A 19764-nucleotide genomic window follows, 5' to 3' on the forward strand; every position below is an offset into this window, starting at 1 on the left:
GATGGGGGTGTTATCCAACGCTTAATTTTCCTCAATCTCCTAACATCCGATTCCCATTTTACACTCACATCAAACCAGATGGTATTATTATTTTCTTCGGTGCAAATTTACTTTTACAACTCAAACAAACGTAACGCTTTGCTGTGCATCTGATTGAGCTCTTGGAGGTTTTTTTTTTTTTTATTTTATGGTTCTTTTAAAGATGGAGGAGTTGTAAGAATAAATAAAGGGCAGTAAATCAATCCTTAGTCTTGCAGAATCATACCAATACCATTTATGTACGAAGAATAAGAAACAATGTTGCATCCCAAAGAATATCATGCTGCAGTTATCAAGGAGGTTTAAACGTATATACCTGTTTCTATCGCAGTAGTAGAAAACCTTGCGGAATGAGTAATGAATTAATGGTAGGTCGACTATGGTTTTTCTCAGTTAAATCTTCTTTCTTCCTTAGGTTTTCTCAGCTCTTGACTCTAATGAGGTAGAGCAAAAGGGCGGCTAGATGATTTAACATATTGGGAACCATAACCTAGGAGTTTTTATATTTTGATCTAATAGGATCCCATTAAGCTTTTATGGGCCAAAATGTGGTATCCACTCATTAAGCCCCATACCCTTTTGTTTTGAAGTCTACGGGCTTTCCTTAAATGAATCACTTGATTTAGCCCACTTACAAGATAGCCCATCAATACAATTATTTCACTGAATCTGTAAGCCCACTTAACAGAGATTAAAATCTAACAGGGGTGTCATTGCGGCAATTACGGTGACTACAGAAGGGCTACGTTTTCTGAGGGCATCCGTGGTGCCCATTCTTTCCTTGGAGATATGCTGAATCAGGGGACGCAAAGGCATTAGCTAATTGATGAAACAAATGCACTTGACTAGTTGGCGAAACAAATATCAAGAACTAAATCACAGACTGAGATTGGTCCATTGACTTGGACCGGTTGAACTAGTGACTCATCTAAGAGGGAACAACTGTTTGCTTTCGGGTCGGGTTTTAAAAAGATTGGTTTTGACAATATGGGCCCACCTACATTGCTGTCAAGGTCGATCTGTTTGATGCTGCATCACCCACAAATTAGATAGGCCGAAAAAGAAAAGCCCATTGTCCTTCTCATCAATATATTGGGTCTATTATATTACCCATTTGACTTTTGCTTTTTAGTGATTAAGTTATCAAGTTGGGTTGGTTATTATACATCTATACCTTCAATATTTTATTCCATAATTATTTTATTCACTAAAAGACAAAATAATCAGCCATTCAATTCAGCTGCTTCAGCTATTATCAAACAGCCCAAATCGCCCAACAGGTTGACTCTGGTTGTTGGGCATTAGGTAGGTTTTGTTGTTTTGAATAAAGTACTTTTTTATCAGACGCATCTTTCGGTGCTTTATGCCTGTTTGGAAAGGCTTTTGAGGAGCAGCTTTTGGTGCTCCAAATTGAGCTCCACACAGTAAGAAGCTTTGGTGAAACGGTGAAAATATAAAAGTCATCAGGGGCGTTAACATCAAAGCGGCTCAATTAACACAGCTCGCCCCAAATGCAGAAGCTATCCCAAACAGAGCCTTAATGAAAGATTCACGTATTCCATGGGCCGGGCCGAGCAAAGGTCCCCAATTCAGATTTAATTGGTCCAATGTCTGAATGGGCCGGCCATAGGCCCCCATCTATCCCATCATTTGGTCCTCGACAATCCGGCCCTCCAACTTCGATCAAACTCTCAATCGGACCATCCACCACAGATTTTGGATTATCCGCAGAGCGTGTTTGGATGCGAGGATAAACCGAGACTTTTCCTTGACTTAGGCACTTGGTGTCAATCTGCAAAATTGGCGCCTAAAAGGAGGCTTTCAGCTCTCTTACTAACCCCGTTTTCTTTTCGGGTTTTCTTCTGTTCGGGTTTTATCGCTCGTCACTGCGCGTGCGGGGTGTTTCGAGAATCGGAAACCAAACCCTAACCATCCAGCTCTCAATCGGACTCTCGAGAAGGAAGGGGAGAGTGTCCTCTGCAACTACTTAGCTTGTTTCCGGTTGAACCTCTGCAGTTGCTGTGAGCCCTAACCCTAATTGTCTTATGTTCTTTCTCCTTCGTTTTAAGATTACTGTGTGGCATTGGACAACTTTTCCATGGATTTCTTTGTGTTTTCTGTATGTTGTTCTGCAATTGTTGTTGTCTGGAGGTGTGGTTTTTCTGGACAGTTACAAATTTCCATGGTTGAAAATTTAGGGCTGAAACGTTTCGTGTGGATGAACAAGATTCCCTGTCTCAACCTGGGTTTGACGAATTTTCCATTTCCGTGACGTCCTTTGGTTTGATTTCTGTGTTCAGACGGACTGAGCGCTTGGTAGACGCTAAAATTACTTATTTTTAATTTTGTCTTCTTCGTCCCCCTTTCATTTTTTCTTGTGATCCGGGAGGTTATCGAGGGTATCGTTCATGGTTGTTGTGGATTACAGCTTTTTGTGTTCGAAGCTCTGATCCGATACCTGTAAGGTTGGAAATGGGGCGGGTCGACCCACTGACTCGTTGGATCGGAATTGCCATGGATTGGATCGAGGGTTTTGATTTGGGACGGGTGCCTGGGGTTACAGGTTGGATCCATGGCGAATCCCAACCGGTTTTAGTTCTGACCCACTTGCAGACTTCCAATTCTTTTACCTTCGAAATTGATGGATCGACCGGCGTCTCTTCCGATCACTTCCGTTGTTCTTCTCAGATCTGATTGGTTGGACTCTAGGTTTGGCGGAAGTGGCGTTCGTCTAGGTCTCTAATATGTCAGAGTTGGGTTGACCCAGACCCATTTGCAGCCCTACTGATCGGAGGCTCATCAGTTCTTGTGAATCACGTTGGATTTCTGAACCGAACTACTGTTGGCTTGTTCTATTCTGATTGTATGTTCTATATGTTAAATTAATCACGATATATCGTGTTTTATTCTGGGCCTGAGCTGGGACTTTCTTAAATGATTTGAGATTTTATTGGAGCCTGTCAAATTGTCTTATGGTTAGTTGCTTGAAATATTATAACTGAAGAACGAACTTAATTATTTTGGAGGTCCCATCTGTAGGGTTTTGACAACTCACCTCGAAGCCCGTGTGGTTTTATCCTAATTGTAATTAATACTTTATGATTGTTATAAGTTCTCATACCATTTCAGATAATCTGAAAAGGTTTCCTTAATTAACAGTTTGATGTTTGTGAATTAATTGGATGATTGGTGTTTTTAGTCAATTTATGGTAATTTCAGAGGAGGGAGGAGTCAGGATTCAACATATATATGCTTATCTCATACTATTGAATCTTTGAATTGGTGGGTTCTTATTTCTGATTTAGCAATTTGTTTGGCAATCTGTACTTTTCTACATTATAGATGGAAAAATACTCAAATATTTTTATTGTTGGTTCTTCTAATATTGACTCTCTTTGATTTGTTTGATGCACCACTTTGTAGCTGAATGTATTTGCTTGAAGTTTCTGTGATGTAATTCTAAGTGTCTACTTTGTGCGTTAAACTTTTCTTTCTTACCTTTTTTTTTTTTTTCGTTTGACTTGGCCCATGCAAGGATGGGGCACTCGCTTTTTCCTTTTATGGGGAGGTGCTCAAGGTTCCTAGCATCCTATTTCCAATTTTCATATGCTTGTCTACAGGAATTGGTGGATATACATCTAGATGTAGAAGATGAGTACATTGGAATTCAGATCACATTTATAGAGTGAAAACTGAATCAGGAAGTGAAGCAGAATTGAGAACATATCCAACCACAAATAATTGGGATTAAGGCTGAGTTGAGAGGGAAGTTGCTAGCCATTTCCTAGGGGCATAATGGCAATTGGATTTGATCCCAAGTCTCCACTACCAACTAGTCAAGAGACCTTTCCAATTGATCCACTATCAGTTGGAGTTGAAAGTTTTTTGGCGTTATGGTTTTGGGAGCGATTGAATTTTTATTTTGAGGGAGGTGTACCAGATAAATACTGTGGCCTTGGGATTGTTTATGGGGTTCAAGTTGTAACTTTTTTGTCCATCTTCTTTGGATCATGGGAGGTTTATATGTTTCTATATTTGTAGAATTAACTTGTCTGTTGATTCTTGTTATTGTGATTCCAAAAAATAAATGTCCTGCCATAATAATTTATTGGACATTCAGAACAAAGCCCCTCTTCCTGTTACATATTTGTGAAAAGATGGTTAAGCATATTTGTTGATTGAGTTGCTGGTTGCCTGGGTTTGGTCATATGCTTTCAGTCTTTCTTTTGGTTGGTGATTATGTTTTTTGGAGTGGTTCTTTTGGTTTTTCATATTGAGGGATTGGAGTTGTGTTTTGGTTGGGTGAAGGGTTGTTTAGTTCTTCTCTTGGGCGACTTCTTGTCACCTTTCTCGTAATCTCTTTTTCCTTTTTAATAAATTTTTATTTTACTATAAAAGAAGTTAAACTGCATAGACAAGTGTCGCTGCATTTTATATCATTGCAGAATGCATTTAGGGGCAATGTTGCCAGAAATGTTAAGAATTCAGAACTTGATATTTAGTTTAGGAGACTTCACATTCCCTTCTCCCCATTTAGTCTACTTTGGCAATGGAAGTCTTCCACAACCTTAAATCTTTCATATTGTTATTGTTTCTCTTTTCTTTATTTACAATTTAGTTGTGATTTTAGTGGATATGTATGTGTTTTTGTTCAATATAAGAATCATATCTAATTGATCCATGTTTTGTGGAGTCTTGAAAATGTGCTATATGATTGCTGCAGTTTCTTGGGTGTCATTGTTGATTGGGTTTTGAGTAAATAACCATCTGGCTCTATTTTCTGTTCAGCTTTTACTTCTATTATTTATAGAATTGCATTTGGTTTTATGTGATTTGCAGACTGGTAGAGTATTAAGTCCATGTCATGGAAAATTCAAGCCCTCCTGTTGTTAAAAAGACAAAACGATTGACATCTCTTGTGTGGAATGACTTCGAAAGGGTTAAAAGGGCTGATGCTTGTTATGCTGTTTGTAAACATTGTAAAAAGAAACTTAGTGGATCAAGTACCAGTGGAACATCACATTTGAGAAATCACTTGAAAAGGTGTCGGAAAAGATCTAATCATGACATTGCTCAATTACTTGTAGTAAGAGAAAAGAAAAAAGAAGGATCCCTTGACCTTGAAAACTTTAATTTTGATCAAGAGCAGAAGAAAGATGAGACCCTTAGTCTTGAAAGTTACAAGTTCGAGCAAGAGCGTAGTCGCCTTGATCTTGTGCGCATGATCATTTTACATGGGTATCCATTGGCCATGGTTGAACACATAGGGTTCAAAGTATTTGTTAAGAATCTTCAACCATTGTTTAAGTTTATGTCATCTAATTCTGTTGAGGCTGATTGTATGGACATTTATGTGAAAGAGAAACAAAAAGTGTATGAGATGTTGGACAAATTGCCAGGCAGACTAAGTCTTACTGCTGGTATGTGGGCTTCATGTGAAAATGGTGGATACCTATGTTTGACAGCACAATACATTGATGAGACTTGGCAATTACAGAAAAAGATTCTGAACTTTGTAATGGTTGATCCTTCTCATACAGAAGACTTGCTTTCAGAAGTTCTTATGACATGTTTGATGGAATGGGATATTGACCGTAAGCTGTTTTCCATGACACTTGATGATTGCTCCACCAATGACAATTTTGTCTTTAGAATTAGAGATCGGCTTACTCAGAACAGGTTGCTTTTGAGTAATGGTCAATTATTTGATGTACGTTGTGCATCACATATCCTCAATCTGATTGTTCAAGATGCATTGGAAGCAATAAATGAAGTTATCCACAAGATCCGTGAAAGTGTTAGATATGTTAAAAGTTCACAAGCACGGCAAGAAAAATTCAATGAGTTGGCCCAACAAGTTCGTATTTATAATGAAAAGGGCTTGTGCCTTGATTGCCCAATGAGATGGAATACAACGTATCTGATGCTTGCAGTGGCCTTAGAATACAGGGATGCATTTTCTCTTTTGCAAGAACATGACTCTGCCTACACAATGGCACCGTCTGATATAGAGTGGGAAAGGGTAAGTACCATTTGCAACTATTTGAAACTCTTCTATGAAGTTTCAAATGTTTTCTCTGGGATCAAACATCCAACTGCAAACTTATATTTTCCTGAGATTTGTGACATTCATTTACAATTGATTGAGTGGTGCAAAAGCTCAGATGTTGTTATTAGTACTATGGGACTGAAGATGAAAAGCAAGTTTGATAAATACTGGAGCACTTGCAACTTGGCTTTAGCAGTAGCAGTCATCTTGGATCCTCGGTTCAAGATGAAGTTGGTAGAATATTACTATCCACAGATTTATGGTAGTAGTGCTTCTGAACGCATCAAGGTTGTTTTCGACAGTATTAAGGAACTCTACAATGAATATTCAATCTGTTCAACGTTAGCATCACTTGATCAAGGTTTAGGCTGGGAAGTTCGAGGTAACAACAGGTTTACTGGCACCTGCTTACCTAGTGTTAACAATGACAGGCTTAGTGGGTTTGACAAGTTTCTAAATGAGACTTCTAATAGCCAGAGGGCCAAATCTGACTTGGATAAATATTTGGAAGAACCTGTTTTTCCTCGCAATTTGGATTTTAATATATTGAATTGGTGGAAAGTTCACATGCCAAGATACCCTATCTTATCTATGATGGCTCGTGATGTACTGGGGATTCCCATGGCAACAGTACCATTGGGATCAACAATCAGTGTTGGAGATAGGGTACTTGATCCTTACCGGAGTTCATTAAATCCAGACATTCTACAGGCCTTGATAAGCACTCAGGATTGGTTACAGACTGAGCTAGAAGGCTAGTTACTAATCTTTTTCCTATTTTTTATCTATTCCATTTGTTATTTTTTCTTCCGATTTGTTTTCACAGAGTTCTCTGTGTCTCAGGTTTGCATTCATCTTCAAGCCATTCTGTTTTGTCCTTGTGCCTGGACGCAAATTAGGACATGCTTGGTATGTTCTTCTATTTCTACCTACGCCAATTTACTATATTGCTATGTTGATTTATCTCTCCCTCCAAGAATATACTTAAAGATTATTTTTTTTTTCCTAAATTATGCAAGGTTGAGGATCACTCAAGTGGAAGGTGGAAGCTAATTGTTTCAGGACCTTTTTCCTCCTTTAGGCAAAACTTGGACTAAAATTGCAGAGTGTTTGATGTTATTTGAAGAACCAATGTTGACTCTGAATTCTTATGGTAATATTGTTATTTTCATAAATTTTTGAAGTCAGTTCTTTCATGCTTCAATTAGTGTGGATAATCTACATCTGATATTTTTACAGGTATATACATGCTTTCCAATGGCCATGTAGATTATTAGAGCTGATATGTATTAAAATTTGGTTTTTATGGAATGTTATAATATTGATTGTGCAAGAGATGATTCCATGCATCTTGTCTTACCTAGTTACAAACTTACAATGGACTGGGTTCATGCTTGGTTTGGTAGTAGTAGCATCAACTGCCAAGGTAAACTTGTCCCTGCTCAGGACTGAAAAGGTGGCAAGTTTGGGTAATTTGCAGGTTGCCCAGCTAAGAATTGGAGTTGCTCTTGGTCGACCTCACCAGATTGTTGGCCGTTTCAAGATACCTAGCCCCCCTCTTCTGGTTGTGATGCATTTGTCATTTGGATTGGTTTTTGAACAGGTTCAATGCTCTCAAGTTCATCATAGCTTACTTAATTCTTGTTATACAAGGGGTCTGACTGCAGTGCACTTTCTTTTTGTTTTATTATTATTTATTTTTTCGAAAAAAAATAATCTGGGTTATATTTAGTATTTGATTGTATTCGGCTTGGAGTTGGACGGATGTCTCCTGGATCTTGTCGTAAAAGTAAAGAAATGGATTCACAAAGTCAAGATCCCAACCTCCTGGAACTGGAAAAACTTCAATCTGGACAAGACCTGTGGTGGTGATAAACCTATGTGATGTGATGTATTTGGTCCCCACATGTTGCATTTTAACACTAGGTCCATGATGTTCAGCACCGAATTTAAAGATGGGTTGACCCACCCGATGCTCGCCTTCTCGGTTTTCGGGCTTCGTTTGGCATCTGCTGATCTGGAGAGAGATGAACCCATCACCGAACATTTCCTGCTCACCTTCTCTACCCACGCCCCTACCCACACTACACTGCAGCCGCACATCTCACAATACAAGATATGTGGCTGCTATTCAAGGCGGTTAGAGTTGTGGGCATGAAATCCGGTTTAGTCTTGGGGTGGTAATTGGTAATATGTTGTAACCCAACCCACTCATTTATTTCAGGGTTTGTTTGAGTCGTGACAGTGTTCACGGGGCGGTCCGCCAGAACCAACTTTGTGCTGTTTTGGGGCCAGGCTTTTGGCCTTGACCATTCAAATTTTGTCCAAAGCCAAGTCCGAGCCTGGCCCATGAACAATTAGTATCTCACATTCCTGGATGCTGGGTATTTTATTACGCAGCCTAACCATCAACCCAATGGATTCATATTTTAATGAGTTGGGTTGGTTGGAACCTGAGACGGGTAGGTGCTAGTCATTTAGGCCCCGCCCTGTTCGTTTTGCGATAAAAAATGGGCAAGTAGGTGGGTTTCACAAAAATGTAATAATCTTGTGTTTTACTATCGCTATTAGGGGTAAGCAAATTGGTAAATTCTTTTTAAAATTGAATGGAACCAGTCTTGAACCAATCCTATCTAATCTATTACTAGGTAAGGTTTGGTTCTAAAGTTTCGAAACCGACCTCCACCAAGGCTGGTTCTAGCCTTCTAGGGTCTAGGGGTTTATCTTACCTGAATTGACTTGATGAACCAGCCTTGCATGGTCTTGGTGGAACTTGCCTTGAAATAAACTCTAAAAATACTTTTGGAGATGTGAAGTGTTGCACCTAATCACTCATGGATACAAAGGTCATGGTCTCACTTGACCATTGAATTACTTAAGTGATTTGATTATTTGTTTTCATTTTAATATTTGAATGTGTATAATAAGTAATGTAAAATGTAATATTCACAAAATTTAAATTTAAATTATAAGTTTTGAACTATATAATGATAATCTACATATTAAGTTGTTCAATTTAATCAATAAAGATAATATAAGTTTTAAACTATATATATCATATTTATTGAAGATTAAGTTTTTAAAGAACATGGTTCTTTTTGGGAAAATTCCTTATCAATACCATGTACTTTGGCTTGAGTGACAATTTGGTCCCCAGACTTTAAAATGCGACAATTCAGTACCCAAACTTTCAGAATGTGACAATCCAGTACTTGAACATTCAAAATGTGACAATCCATTACCCGGCGTTAACCAGTTTGTTAATCAGCCGTTAAGTGACATTTGAAAAGTAAAAGATCCCCTAAGAATGCTATCTAATTCTCTTTATCAACCATCCAAACATTGACAATAAAATGAACAGTCCCAAATTTTAGATTCTTCTAAACAGTCACTAACTTTTTTGAATAGAAAAGGCTAGGATTTGGGACTGTTTAGTTTTTTGTCAACATTTGGATGGTTGATAAAGAGAATTAGATGGCATTTGAAGGGCACTTTTGACTTTTCAAATGTCACTTAACTGCTGATTAACGGCATGTATTGGATCGTCACATTTTGAAAGTTTGGGTACTACATTGTCTCATTTTAAAGTCCAGGGATCAAATTGTCACTCGAGCCAAAGTATAGGGTACTGATTGGGAATTTTCCTTTTTTTTTTTTCTTAAGGAAAGAGTAAAGAAAGAACAAGTTCCATCAATAGACCTTGGAATTGACTTTTATGGGGTAGGTTTTGATTCCAAAAACCTGGAATCGACCCCAATAGGGTAGGCTTCATGTTCTGCTATGGAACCAAACTGAATCGACCTATGCTCACCCCTAATCGCTACAATGGGGTCCATGGTAATTTTTTTAGAGAGTATTGCTAATCGCCTTGTTTCTCACACCTTATCTTGGTAATCTTTGCCTAACTGAACGTTGTATTTGTAGCTAATGGGTGACGACGTGACGTTTCCCTAGGAATCACTTGCCCGGGGAAATGCCTTATACGAACTAGGTTTTAAATTAGCCTCTTCTCTTGTTTGTTGGTCATTGATCGTTCTACACCAAATAAAAAAAGAAAGAAAAACTAATGTTGCTAATTCCATACAAAATTACAAACATAAACGATGGGTTAGTTGGAAAAATTTTACTGTGCCATGATATCAGAAAGACATGACATCCAAAAGAACTTGTGGCAAATCAACCAGTATCATTGTGTTATTTATCAAAATTTTTGATTGGTTATAGCCCTTCTTTCTGGTAGTATAAATTTTCCTAGAAAAAATATTTATTGACACCTAATATAATTTTCTCTTTTGGGGGTCTTGCGCCAAACATGACAAGTATTAATATTTTGGACGAGTTGGGTTGGGTTAATATGGGTCCGTTTGGGCTTTTTTACCGATGTGACTTCATTCTATTTAATTAGGTCATTGCCGGGTTAATGGGTTGGATTGGTTGCAGATTAACCCAAATTGACACAATTATATGGTTATAGGATTTAGGTAGGGATGACAATGAGGTGGGTTTAGGGAGGGTTTTGCAAATTCTAGACTCTACCCGTTTCCCTAAATCTCCCAATCTGTATCCGCCCCAAAACCCATAGCGGGTTGGATTTTGAGAATCCAAACCCTATCCGCACATGAAAACGCAAAACCCTCCCCAACTCTACCCTCTTCACATTCAAAGGTATAATTGAACTATCAATTATCTTTGATATAAAATTAAAAAATATTATTAAATTAAGCACTTGATACATCAAGTTTATATGCTTTCCAAGAGTATGTGCATCGGGGAGGATTGGGTTTAGCCTAATACCATACTCTACTCATATTCATACGGGTTATAGAATCCTAAAACCCATCTTCACCCCAAAACCGTTCTTCAAGAAAACAAACCCGCCCCATCGGATAGGATAGGGGTGGGTACCCACTGGAGAGGGTAGAAATTACCATCCCTAGATTTGGGTCAGTATCACGGTCAAAATGAACAGGTTCTGGTTGTTGCAAACCGATCAAGACTTGGACCAAGACCAACTACATATATATATGTATATTATATTATCATATACAAAGATTCCTCGATCTCATACCTATTTTTCTAATGTCCAAATGTCACAATTTAACAAATGAATTATCGAAGGTGCAGTGTAAGACAGTCATGAGAATTATCCGGTGAGTATTTTCTGTGCTGAGTAGAGCCCATGGTGAGGTTTTACAGCGGGTAGCTACAGATTGGTGATGGTCATGGTCTTGTGCAGTAAAGTTGCAGGCTTTTTCTCCCCAATCCTCCATTGTTTTGCCCACTGTTTTCAAAATTGGACCGGATGGTCAGACCGGAAAAATCAGGATCGGTCACCTGACCGGTTCCGTTTTTCTCCAAAACCGCTGATTTTGGTCAACAAATCGTTGAACCGAACGATTAATCGTTCGAATCATTTTTCAATTTTTTCAAATTTTTATTTTTTTGTCAGAACGGGCCGGTCGTTCGAACCGATAATCGAACCCCTGACCGGTTCAGTCACCGATTCATTTTTAAAAACCATGGTTTTACCTAATATAATTAGAACCCCTACTATCGATTGTCATCCAGTCGGTCTGATTCGGATTGTTTCTGTACATTTATGTATCGGTTTGGGATCTGGTCCACCCTGTCCAAAATCCGGTCCGATCAACATAAATTTTAAGTTTTAACTAGCTCACTAAACAGATTTATCTAATAACTTGTTCAACTGACTGGACCGAGAATATGTTGTCTTGGGTTAGGTAGATCTGGCCTTCAGCAACCGTATTTATTGATATATAAACCATAAGGAATTAAAGATGAGGAGGGCTGTTGAACGACTCTAGAAATTAGAAAGTGAGCTGTCGATTTGTTTGTTTATTATTACGATATGATTTTATTATATCTGTTAGGATCTTAATATATTATGGCGGAGGGATCTGGTTCTGGTAGTAATGGGTTTGTTTAGTCATTAGTGGAGAATATAAATGAACCAAAAACCTTCAAACCCTTCCGCTATGTTCCTCTTCTTTCTTCTGCTCATGGCCTTAGGGGTGTCCACAGTATTTGAAAATCTATCTAATCGAATAATTCAAAGATTTAATTAGTTGAATTCGAATATGACCCGACTCAATTTGATAAATATCTGAATTTGATTGATTATTTAATTTTTATATATAATATGTAAAATATTTAATATTTTATATCAATTATATATAATAATTATATTATATAAATAATTTATATAAATAAAATATTTAGTTTATATATTTATTAATTACCTAAAATAATTAATTGATCGAATTCAAATTCGAATCGAATCGAATTTAAATATCGAATTTTCTAATCGGATTTGAATTTGAATATTATTACTTGATTCGATCCATTTACATCCCAACCTTCGATTCCTTGTTATTTGGGTGGGATTAACCAGAGTTTCAACTGATCCGTGTCAAGCTTTTTGCATGCGTTAGGCTTGAGTTTTGGGCTCAAGATTGGGTCTGGCCAAGAGAACCTAGGCCTAACCTAAATTGAGTTGGGCTTGGATTGAAGCCTCAAGTAATCTGAAATTACAGAAACAGATTGGATTGGACCCGAATCAGGATATATCCGAATCCAATGTAATACTACAAATCTCATATATGCTCCCATCAGATTTCAAAAAAGTTGAATCCATTAAGGATGTTAGATATCCAAATCTGATCCAATTGGATTTAATTTCTTTAAAATTTAACAAATTATTAAAACAGAAAAAACCCCCACAATTTATATAAAGACAAACAAAAAAATACAAGCATTTTTTTCATATATTTTTTGTCTATATATATATATATATATTTTTTTTTTTTCCAAATGAGATAGGGGGTGATTTGAATTTTATCTGATTTTTAATTAGATCTAATTATTTGACCTGATCTACTCTGAAAATTCGATAGAAAAATATCCAAAAAAATAGGATTGGATCATAATCTGATCCATTTGCACCACTATCCGAAACTCACTCAAGCCTACCCGACATTGAATAATACAATGTAGATATATACATTGTGTGCTCATATGTACATATATAATGTATTATATATCTAAATTCACCTATGCACAAATATACTTTATCAGTTAATTTATTCATATTAGAATATCTTTTTTTAGTCATATATATATATATATAATTATTCTTTCGCCATGTGGCAAACAAAAAAAGTCCTCGTGTTTGCCAAGTAAACCCCTAATTTGAGAAATCAGTCCTCATCGTTCTTGTACAACACATCTCATGGATGAAATAATCATGTAAAACTTATTGGTGAGATCAAATATAGGGGGTGTATGCAAGATGATCCAACACGCTAAATACTCAAACTTAACTCGAGTCAAGCTCAACTCAAGTTGAATAATTAGTTGAGTCAAGTTCGAATTTCACAATATCCAATTTAAGCATCTCGAAAGCCTAATTCAGCATATAATAAAATATTATTTTTATTTATACTAGAAATGAATAAATGTATAACCATGTTTCCTAATGTATTTTTATTCATAATATTAATTTCTTTTTAATTTTTAATGTTAATTTATTTATAATCGGTTCAAGTAAAATCAAGCTCAAATAACTTGCGAGTATTGACTTGAGCCTAGTTGAGCTTGAACAGCTCAATATACGATTCAATTTGTCTCGAATACACCCCTATATCAAAATAAATACTTCATACTTCAAAGCTTTAATAGGGAATGTAGAATTAATGAAAATAAATATAAAAAAGGACACGTTAAGGAAATAAATCATAGGTTGCCAACCTGATAAGCATGAGCCTTCTATTTGCAAATTTTTATTTATTATGGCTGAATACAATTCAAACAATTTCATGGCGTTCTTATAGTTAGATCTGAATTTTTTGAAGTATTGGAAATCGGAAGATCTAATGGAAATAAGCTTTTTTTGTGTCAATGGAAAGGACCATGGAATCAATTAAATCATCATCATCATCTAAGGTTTGTCCCAACTATATGAGGTGGTTTACATAAATCTTTTGTCCTCATTTCATTCTATTCAGTATCATATCTGATAATGCATGACCTGGATGTTCCTAGCTGGAGGATAATTCGGACACTGATGGCTTAGCTAGCTAATCGAATTACAAGACAAACAAATAAGAAAACCCGTCGGTATCTTAGTGTGCAAGCTGGAAGTTGTGTGCTAGGAGGCTATAGAGCAAATGATCGCACATACCTGGGTTTCGGGTGGTTGATGCCCTTATATAGCTATGTTGTCGTAGGTCTCGCAAAATGCTCCCGGGATCTTCGGCCCGAGCCGTTGGGGTCCGTTTCTGGAAGGCGGAGATTCTGCTAATAGACGGGGTTACTGCTTCCCTCCGATTCAGACGGGATAAGATTAACACCTACGGTTAGGTGGCGTGATCCCGAGAGGCTCGGAGATAGCTATCAATCTTCTAGATACCCACCACGTGTCACCTTGACAAGCTTGGTCATCTCAAGGTACCCGGGCCTTGGTGCTATCCGAGGTGGCCTAGGTACCCGAAGTGAAAGGACCTACCTAGGCGTCCGAAGGTGTTGACTCGACCTACCAAGGTGGTCGGGGGTGTAGACCCGACTTGCCAAGGTGATCAGGAATGCTAAGCTAATCTGTCGGATAGCTGAGGATGCTGAATCATTTGTCTGATATTTATCAGGAATGGATTCACCTGATTGAATCCATGTATCCGTTATTTACTAGGTCGGGTCAAATCATCCTTCATCAATATCCATTTGTGCTTAAATCATTTCTTATAACTTTCACCCAAATTCTTTTCAAATTACCCCTAGATGTTCAAACCAAAACCAAAAGGCTTAAAATCAAAACACGGGTTTCATTCATGTCTTAACTACCCATAATATTATCAAATTAGGGAAGAGCTTTGACTTTCAAAAACACCACATTCTTCCATTAATAATACCTTTATGACAGGTTGTTGTGCAGTTCATGCAACTTCCGATCTCAACATTGCAACTTCTTGGGCCATCATCTGGGTTAGAAATATAAAATGTAATAAAGAAGTTGTTAGATTCCATTGACTAAGAAATGATGAGAAAAATAAGATTAATTAACTAATTGCAGTTTGATCCATTAAATTTAATGATTAAACAAACATATATATCATCTGATCAAGATCAACCAAATGGGTATGAACTAGGACACAATTTTTCACCATTTGAGTTTGTTCTTTGGATATATAACAAATATGTATATATAATTTCTGTTCAGAAGTCTGTTCTTTGGATGAACTTCGGCATAATACATGAGAGTTTATTCTTTTTAACACTTAACAGAATTCCCAAAGTATTCAATAATTCAAACCTAATATTCTTATAACCTATCCACCAATGCCGCTTTATACAAGTACAAGTAGTGCGTAATTCAGAGCCAGATGAGTTAAGGGAAGAGAGTCAGTACTGCTCCATAAAGAAAATGTTAGATAAATAAATAAATCCAGCTTGCAGAACCCAATCAACAAACATGTGTTATTCAATAATGATAAATAAACAAATAAAAAGAATATGCGATCATATATACAACTTGTGGCAACTCTCCCTCTAATTAAGGTCAAGGATCACCTATAAATAGTTGGACTTGCAAACCCAACCGGCATTCAGATCCACAGCTGAGACTCTCTAGATTTCCTTCTACCCCTTCCCTGTTCATTCTAGGGAAATCATAGTCCTAAACCTTGGGTGGAGCAGGCAGAAATCAATGAGAGTTTTCAGTGGCGACCCCAAAAGGGGGCAGCCATGGCCACAACTTCTGGTGGCATTGGCTATGCTGCTTGTAGCAGGGAATGCAGGATCAGTTTCTGGTGAATATGTGTCGCCGCCACCACCACCTTATGTCTACAAGTCACCACCACCACCATCTTCTCCGCCACCTTATTATTACAAGTCTCCACCACCACCAGTTAAGTCACCTCCACCACCTTATCACTATGGGTCTCCTCCACCACCAGCTAAATCTCCACCCCCACCAGCCTATTACTACAAATCTCCACCACCTCCTCCACCAGAATATTATTATAAATCTCCACCACCACCACCCCCTTATCATTATAAATCCCCACCACCACCTCCACCAGCTTATTATTATAAATCTCCACCCCCACCACCACCCTACTATTACAAATCTCCACCTCCTCCTCCACCAGAATACTACTACAAATCCCCACCATCACCGCCGCCTTATCACTACAAATCTCCACCTCCTCCTCCACCAAAATATTACTACAAATCCCCACCACCACCACCACCAGCTTATTACTACAAGTCTCCACCTCCTCCTCCCCCGACCTACTATTACAAATCCCCGCCACCACCACCACCTTATTACTACAAATCTCCACCTCCTCCCCCACCAAAATACTACTACAAATCCCCGCCACCACCGTCACCTTATTACTACAAATCTCCGCCTCCTCCCCCACCAAAATACTACTACAAATCCCCACCTCCACCACCACCTTATTACTATAAATCACCTCCACCTCCACCACCATCTTATTACAACAAATCTCCACCACCACCAGTAAAATATCCTCCACCAACCTACTATTACAAGTCTCCACCACCACCTTCACATCCATCTCCATTACCTTACTACTACAAATCCCCACCACCACCTTACCATCCTACGCCATACCACTACACTTCACCACCACCACCAAAGCCTCACCCTTACCCCCATCACCCACTCGTTGTCAAGGTTGTTGGAACCGTTTACTGCTACAAATGCTATGATTGGAAATACCCCAAGAAATCTCACAACAAGAAGCACCTCAAAGGTTGTATTCTATCGATATTTATAGAATTTTGTCTTTTATGCATATTAATAACAAATTTCGAAGACTTCCCTTTTACAAAATCATATAGTTATTTTGCAGTTAAATTTTCATCCAAGGATATATATATATATATATATATATATATATATATATATATATAGCTTTACATTTTTCTTTGCTAAAACAAATTATATTTTATTTTTATTTTCATATTCTTAAAGAATTAATGCTAGTTGCACATGTTTTCCACCATATGAAACATCAAACAAAATTAAAAATTAACAATGATTCAATTAGCAGGGGGTTATATGAGAATTTAATGAATATTTAATGCATGATATGGATCGAGCAGGGTCAATTGTGCAAGTAACGTGCAAAGATGGTGACAAGAGCATAGTCGCATATGGGGAAACCAATAGCAATGGCAAATACATTATTACAGTCAAGGGTTATGACTACAAGAAAAATGGAGCCAAAGAATGCAAGGCCAAATTGTACTCAGCCCCCAAATATTCAACTTGTAGCATTCCAACTAACCTCCACAATGGAAAGGAGGGAGCATCGCTCAAGGTGAAATCCAAGACTCATTACGAGGTTGTTCTCAAGGCCAAGCCATTCGCTTATGCACCCAAGACCCCTTCTAAGAAGTGTGAGAAGCCCAAGCATCCTCCTCATCACTACCACAAGTCTCCCCCATCACCAACACCAACTTACTACTACAAATCACCTCCTCCTCCTCCTCCAGTTTATCACTACAAATCACCACCACCCACTTACTACTACAAGTCGCCACCACCACCACCCCCGACTTATGAATATAAGTCCCCACCACCACCACTACCACCTACCTACTACTACAAGTCACCTCCTCCACCATCACCAACTTATCATTACACTTCTCCCCCTCCTCCAGTATACCACTACAAGTCACCACCTCCTCCTCCACCAGTTTATAAATACAAGTCACCACCACCGCCACCACCTACCTATCACTACAAGTCACCACCCCCACCAACTTACCACTACAGTTCTCCCCCTCCTCCAGTTTATCATTACAAATCACCACCTCCTCCTCTACCCACCTATAAATATAAGTCTCCTCCACCACCACCTACCTACCACTATAGCTCACCCCCTCCTCCAGTTTACCAGTACAAGTCACCACCTCCTCCTCCACCCTCTTATGAATACAAGTCTCCTCCACCACCGCAACCAACCTACCACTACAAGTCACCACCACCACCACCACCACCACCACCAACTTATCACTACAGTTCACCCCCTCCTCCAGTTTACCAGTATAAGTCACCACCTCCTCCTCCACCTTCCTATGAATACAAGTCTCCTCCACCACCGCCACCAACCTACCACTACAAGTCACCACCACCTCCACCACCAACTTATCACTACAGTTCACCCCCTCCTCCAGTTTACCAGTATAAGTCACCTCCTCCTCCTCCACCTTCTTATGAATACAAGTCTCCTCCACCACCGCCACCAACCTACCACTATAAGTCACCACCACCTCCACCACCAACTTATCACTACAGTTCACCCCCTCCTCCAGTTTACCAGTATAAGTCACCACCTCCTCCTCCACCTTCCTATGAATACAAGTCTCCTCCACCACCGCCACCAACCTACCACTACAAGTCACCACCACCTCCACCACCAACTTATCACTACAGTTCACCCCCTCCTCCAGTTTACCAGTACAAATCACCACCTCCTCCTCCACCCGTTTACAAGTACAAGTCTCCACCCCCACCTCCGCCAACCTACCACTACAGTTCTCCCCCTCCTCCCCCACCCACTTACAAGTACAAGTCTCCACCACCACCACCACCTACCTACCTCTACAAGTCACCGCCTCCACCTCCACCAACATACCACTATAGTTCTCCCCCTCCTCCAGTTTACCAATACAAGTCACCTCCTCACCCCCCACCCACTTATGAATACAAATCTCCACCACCACCACCACCACCTACCTACTACTACCATTCACCTCCTCCACTAGTGAAATCTCCTCCACCATCTGTATACACATACTCATCTCCACCTCCTCCAGTTCACTATTAAGCCTAAAAGGTTTCCCTCTTCAATCATGTAAGTATCAAGGCAACCTTATTTTATTAATGGCAATGATTGATATTTAAATAAATACATATATATATATATATATATATATTTATTTATGACAATAACATCATAATGCAACTTTGTTAATTTGCAGGTTTTAGTTTGGAAACTGGCTTCTTTGCTTCTTACACTTCTTTGGGAGCCATCTTACATGTTTTGTTGTTAGCATATTCAAGTAGAAGTGGCTTTAAAAGTGGAGCTAGGTTATGTGGGCGTTGGAACAAAGAGGAAGCTAAGATTTGGAAGTGGTTTCTGGAGCTACCTGGTTTTGTTTTCTCAAGTTTAGTGCATGTTTTTGTATTGTAGTATGAATTCATTATGGGGAATAAGCTCTTACATTATAGGGCATTTATCTCTCGGAGCTTATTATTCATTTTGAAATTAAAATGTTGCTAATAAAAGAAAGCATTTAATTTTCTGCATCTCTCTCTCCTCTCTCTCTCACTCTTTATATGTGTGTGTCTGTGTGTGTTCAAAGAATAGAGCGATATACTAATTAGAATTTTCTACAAATATGAGGATGGTGCAAGTAACTAGGACTCGCAACCTCAATAGGTATTTGGTATAATGTCCTTGCATGTGTTTTATATGTTGGTTACAATAATGTTAGCCCACTAACATCACCGGCTATGAGGTCTGAGGATCACCGCTTGGGCCGTTTTTCTTTTCCTTGAAGTTTGCTCTAGTTATACTTTTTGCAATTCCCTCAACAGAAAATGCTAATTTAATGAAATAAGG

The 19764-nt window shown here is 38.5% G+C and overlaps 2 protein-coding genes across 5 annotated transcripts; both read left to right on the plus strand.

The window, feature by feature from the left end:
• The first annotated feature begins 1821 nt into the window (after positions 1-1821).
• Positions 1822-7433, plus strand: LOC104608409 (zinc finger BED domain-containing protein RICESLEEPER 2-like). 4 transcript variants are annotated; one of them, XR_737092.3, is made up of 5 exons: positions 1823-2060; positions 4879-6842; positions 6932-6997; positions 7108-7241; positions 7328-7433. XR_737092.3 is itself a non-coding variant. In XM_010274384.3 (4 exons), exons 2-3 carry the CDS (start codon positions 4904-4906, stop codon positions 6985-6987), a joined length of 1995 nt encoding a protein of 664 aa, XP_010272686.1. In that variant the 5' UTR covers positions 1822-2060; positions 4879-4903; the 3' UTR covers positions 6988-6997; positions 7108-7433. The 4 variants fall into 4 exon arrangements, 2 of the variants coding, with proteins under 2 accessions (XP_010272686.1, XP_088746423.1); XR_016077647.1 differs by lacking the exon at positions 1823-2060 and adding an exon at positions 2674-2856; XM_010274384.3 differs by having other exon boundaries at positions 1822-2060; positions 7108-7433.
• Positions 7434-15717: 8284 nt separating this feature from the next.
• Positions 15718-19442, plus strand: LOC148790649 (uncharacterized). Its single transcript, XM_088889437.1, has 3 exons — positions 15718-16884; positions 17237-18993; positions 19121-19442. The coding sequence occupies exons 1-2, from the start codon at positions 15807-15809 to the stop codon at positions 18964-18966; spliced, it is 2808 nt and encodes a 935-aa protein (XP_088745563.1). The 5' UTR covers positions 15718-15806; the 3' UTR covers positions 18967-18993; positions 19121-19442.
• Positions 19443-19764: the final 322 nt, after the last annotated feature.

The sequence above is a fragment of the Nelumbo nucifera genome, chromosome 6 (genome assembly GCF_055504915.1).
Source record: "Nelumbo nucifera cultivar China Antique chromosome 6, China Antique-T2T, whole genome shotgun sequence".
Taxonomy (NCBI): Eukaryota; Viridiplantae; Streptophyta; class Magnoliopsida; order Proteales; family Nelumbonaceae; genus Nelumbo; species Nelumbo nucifera.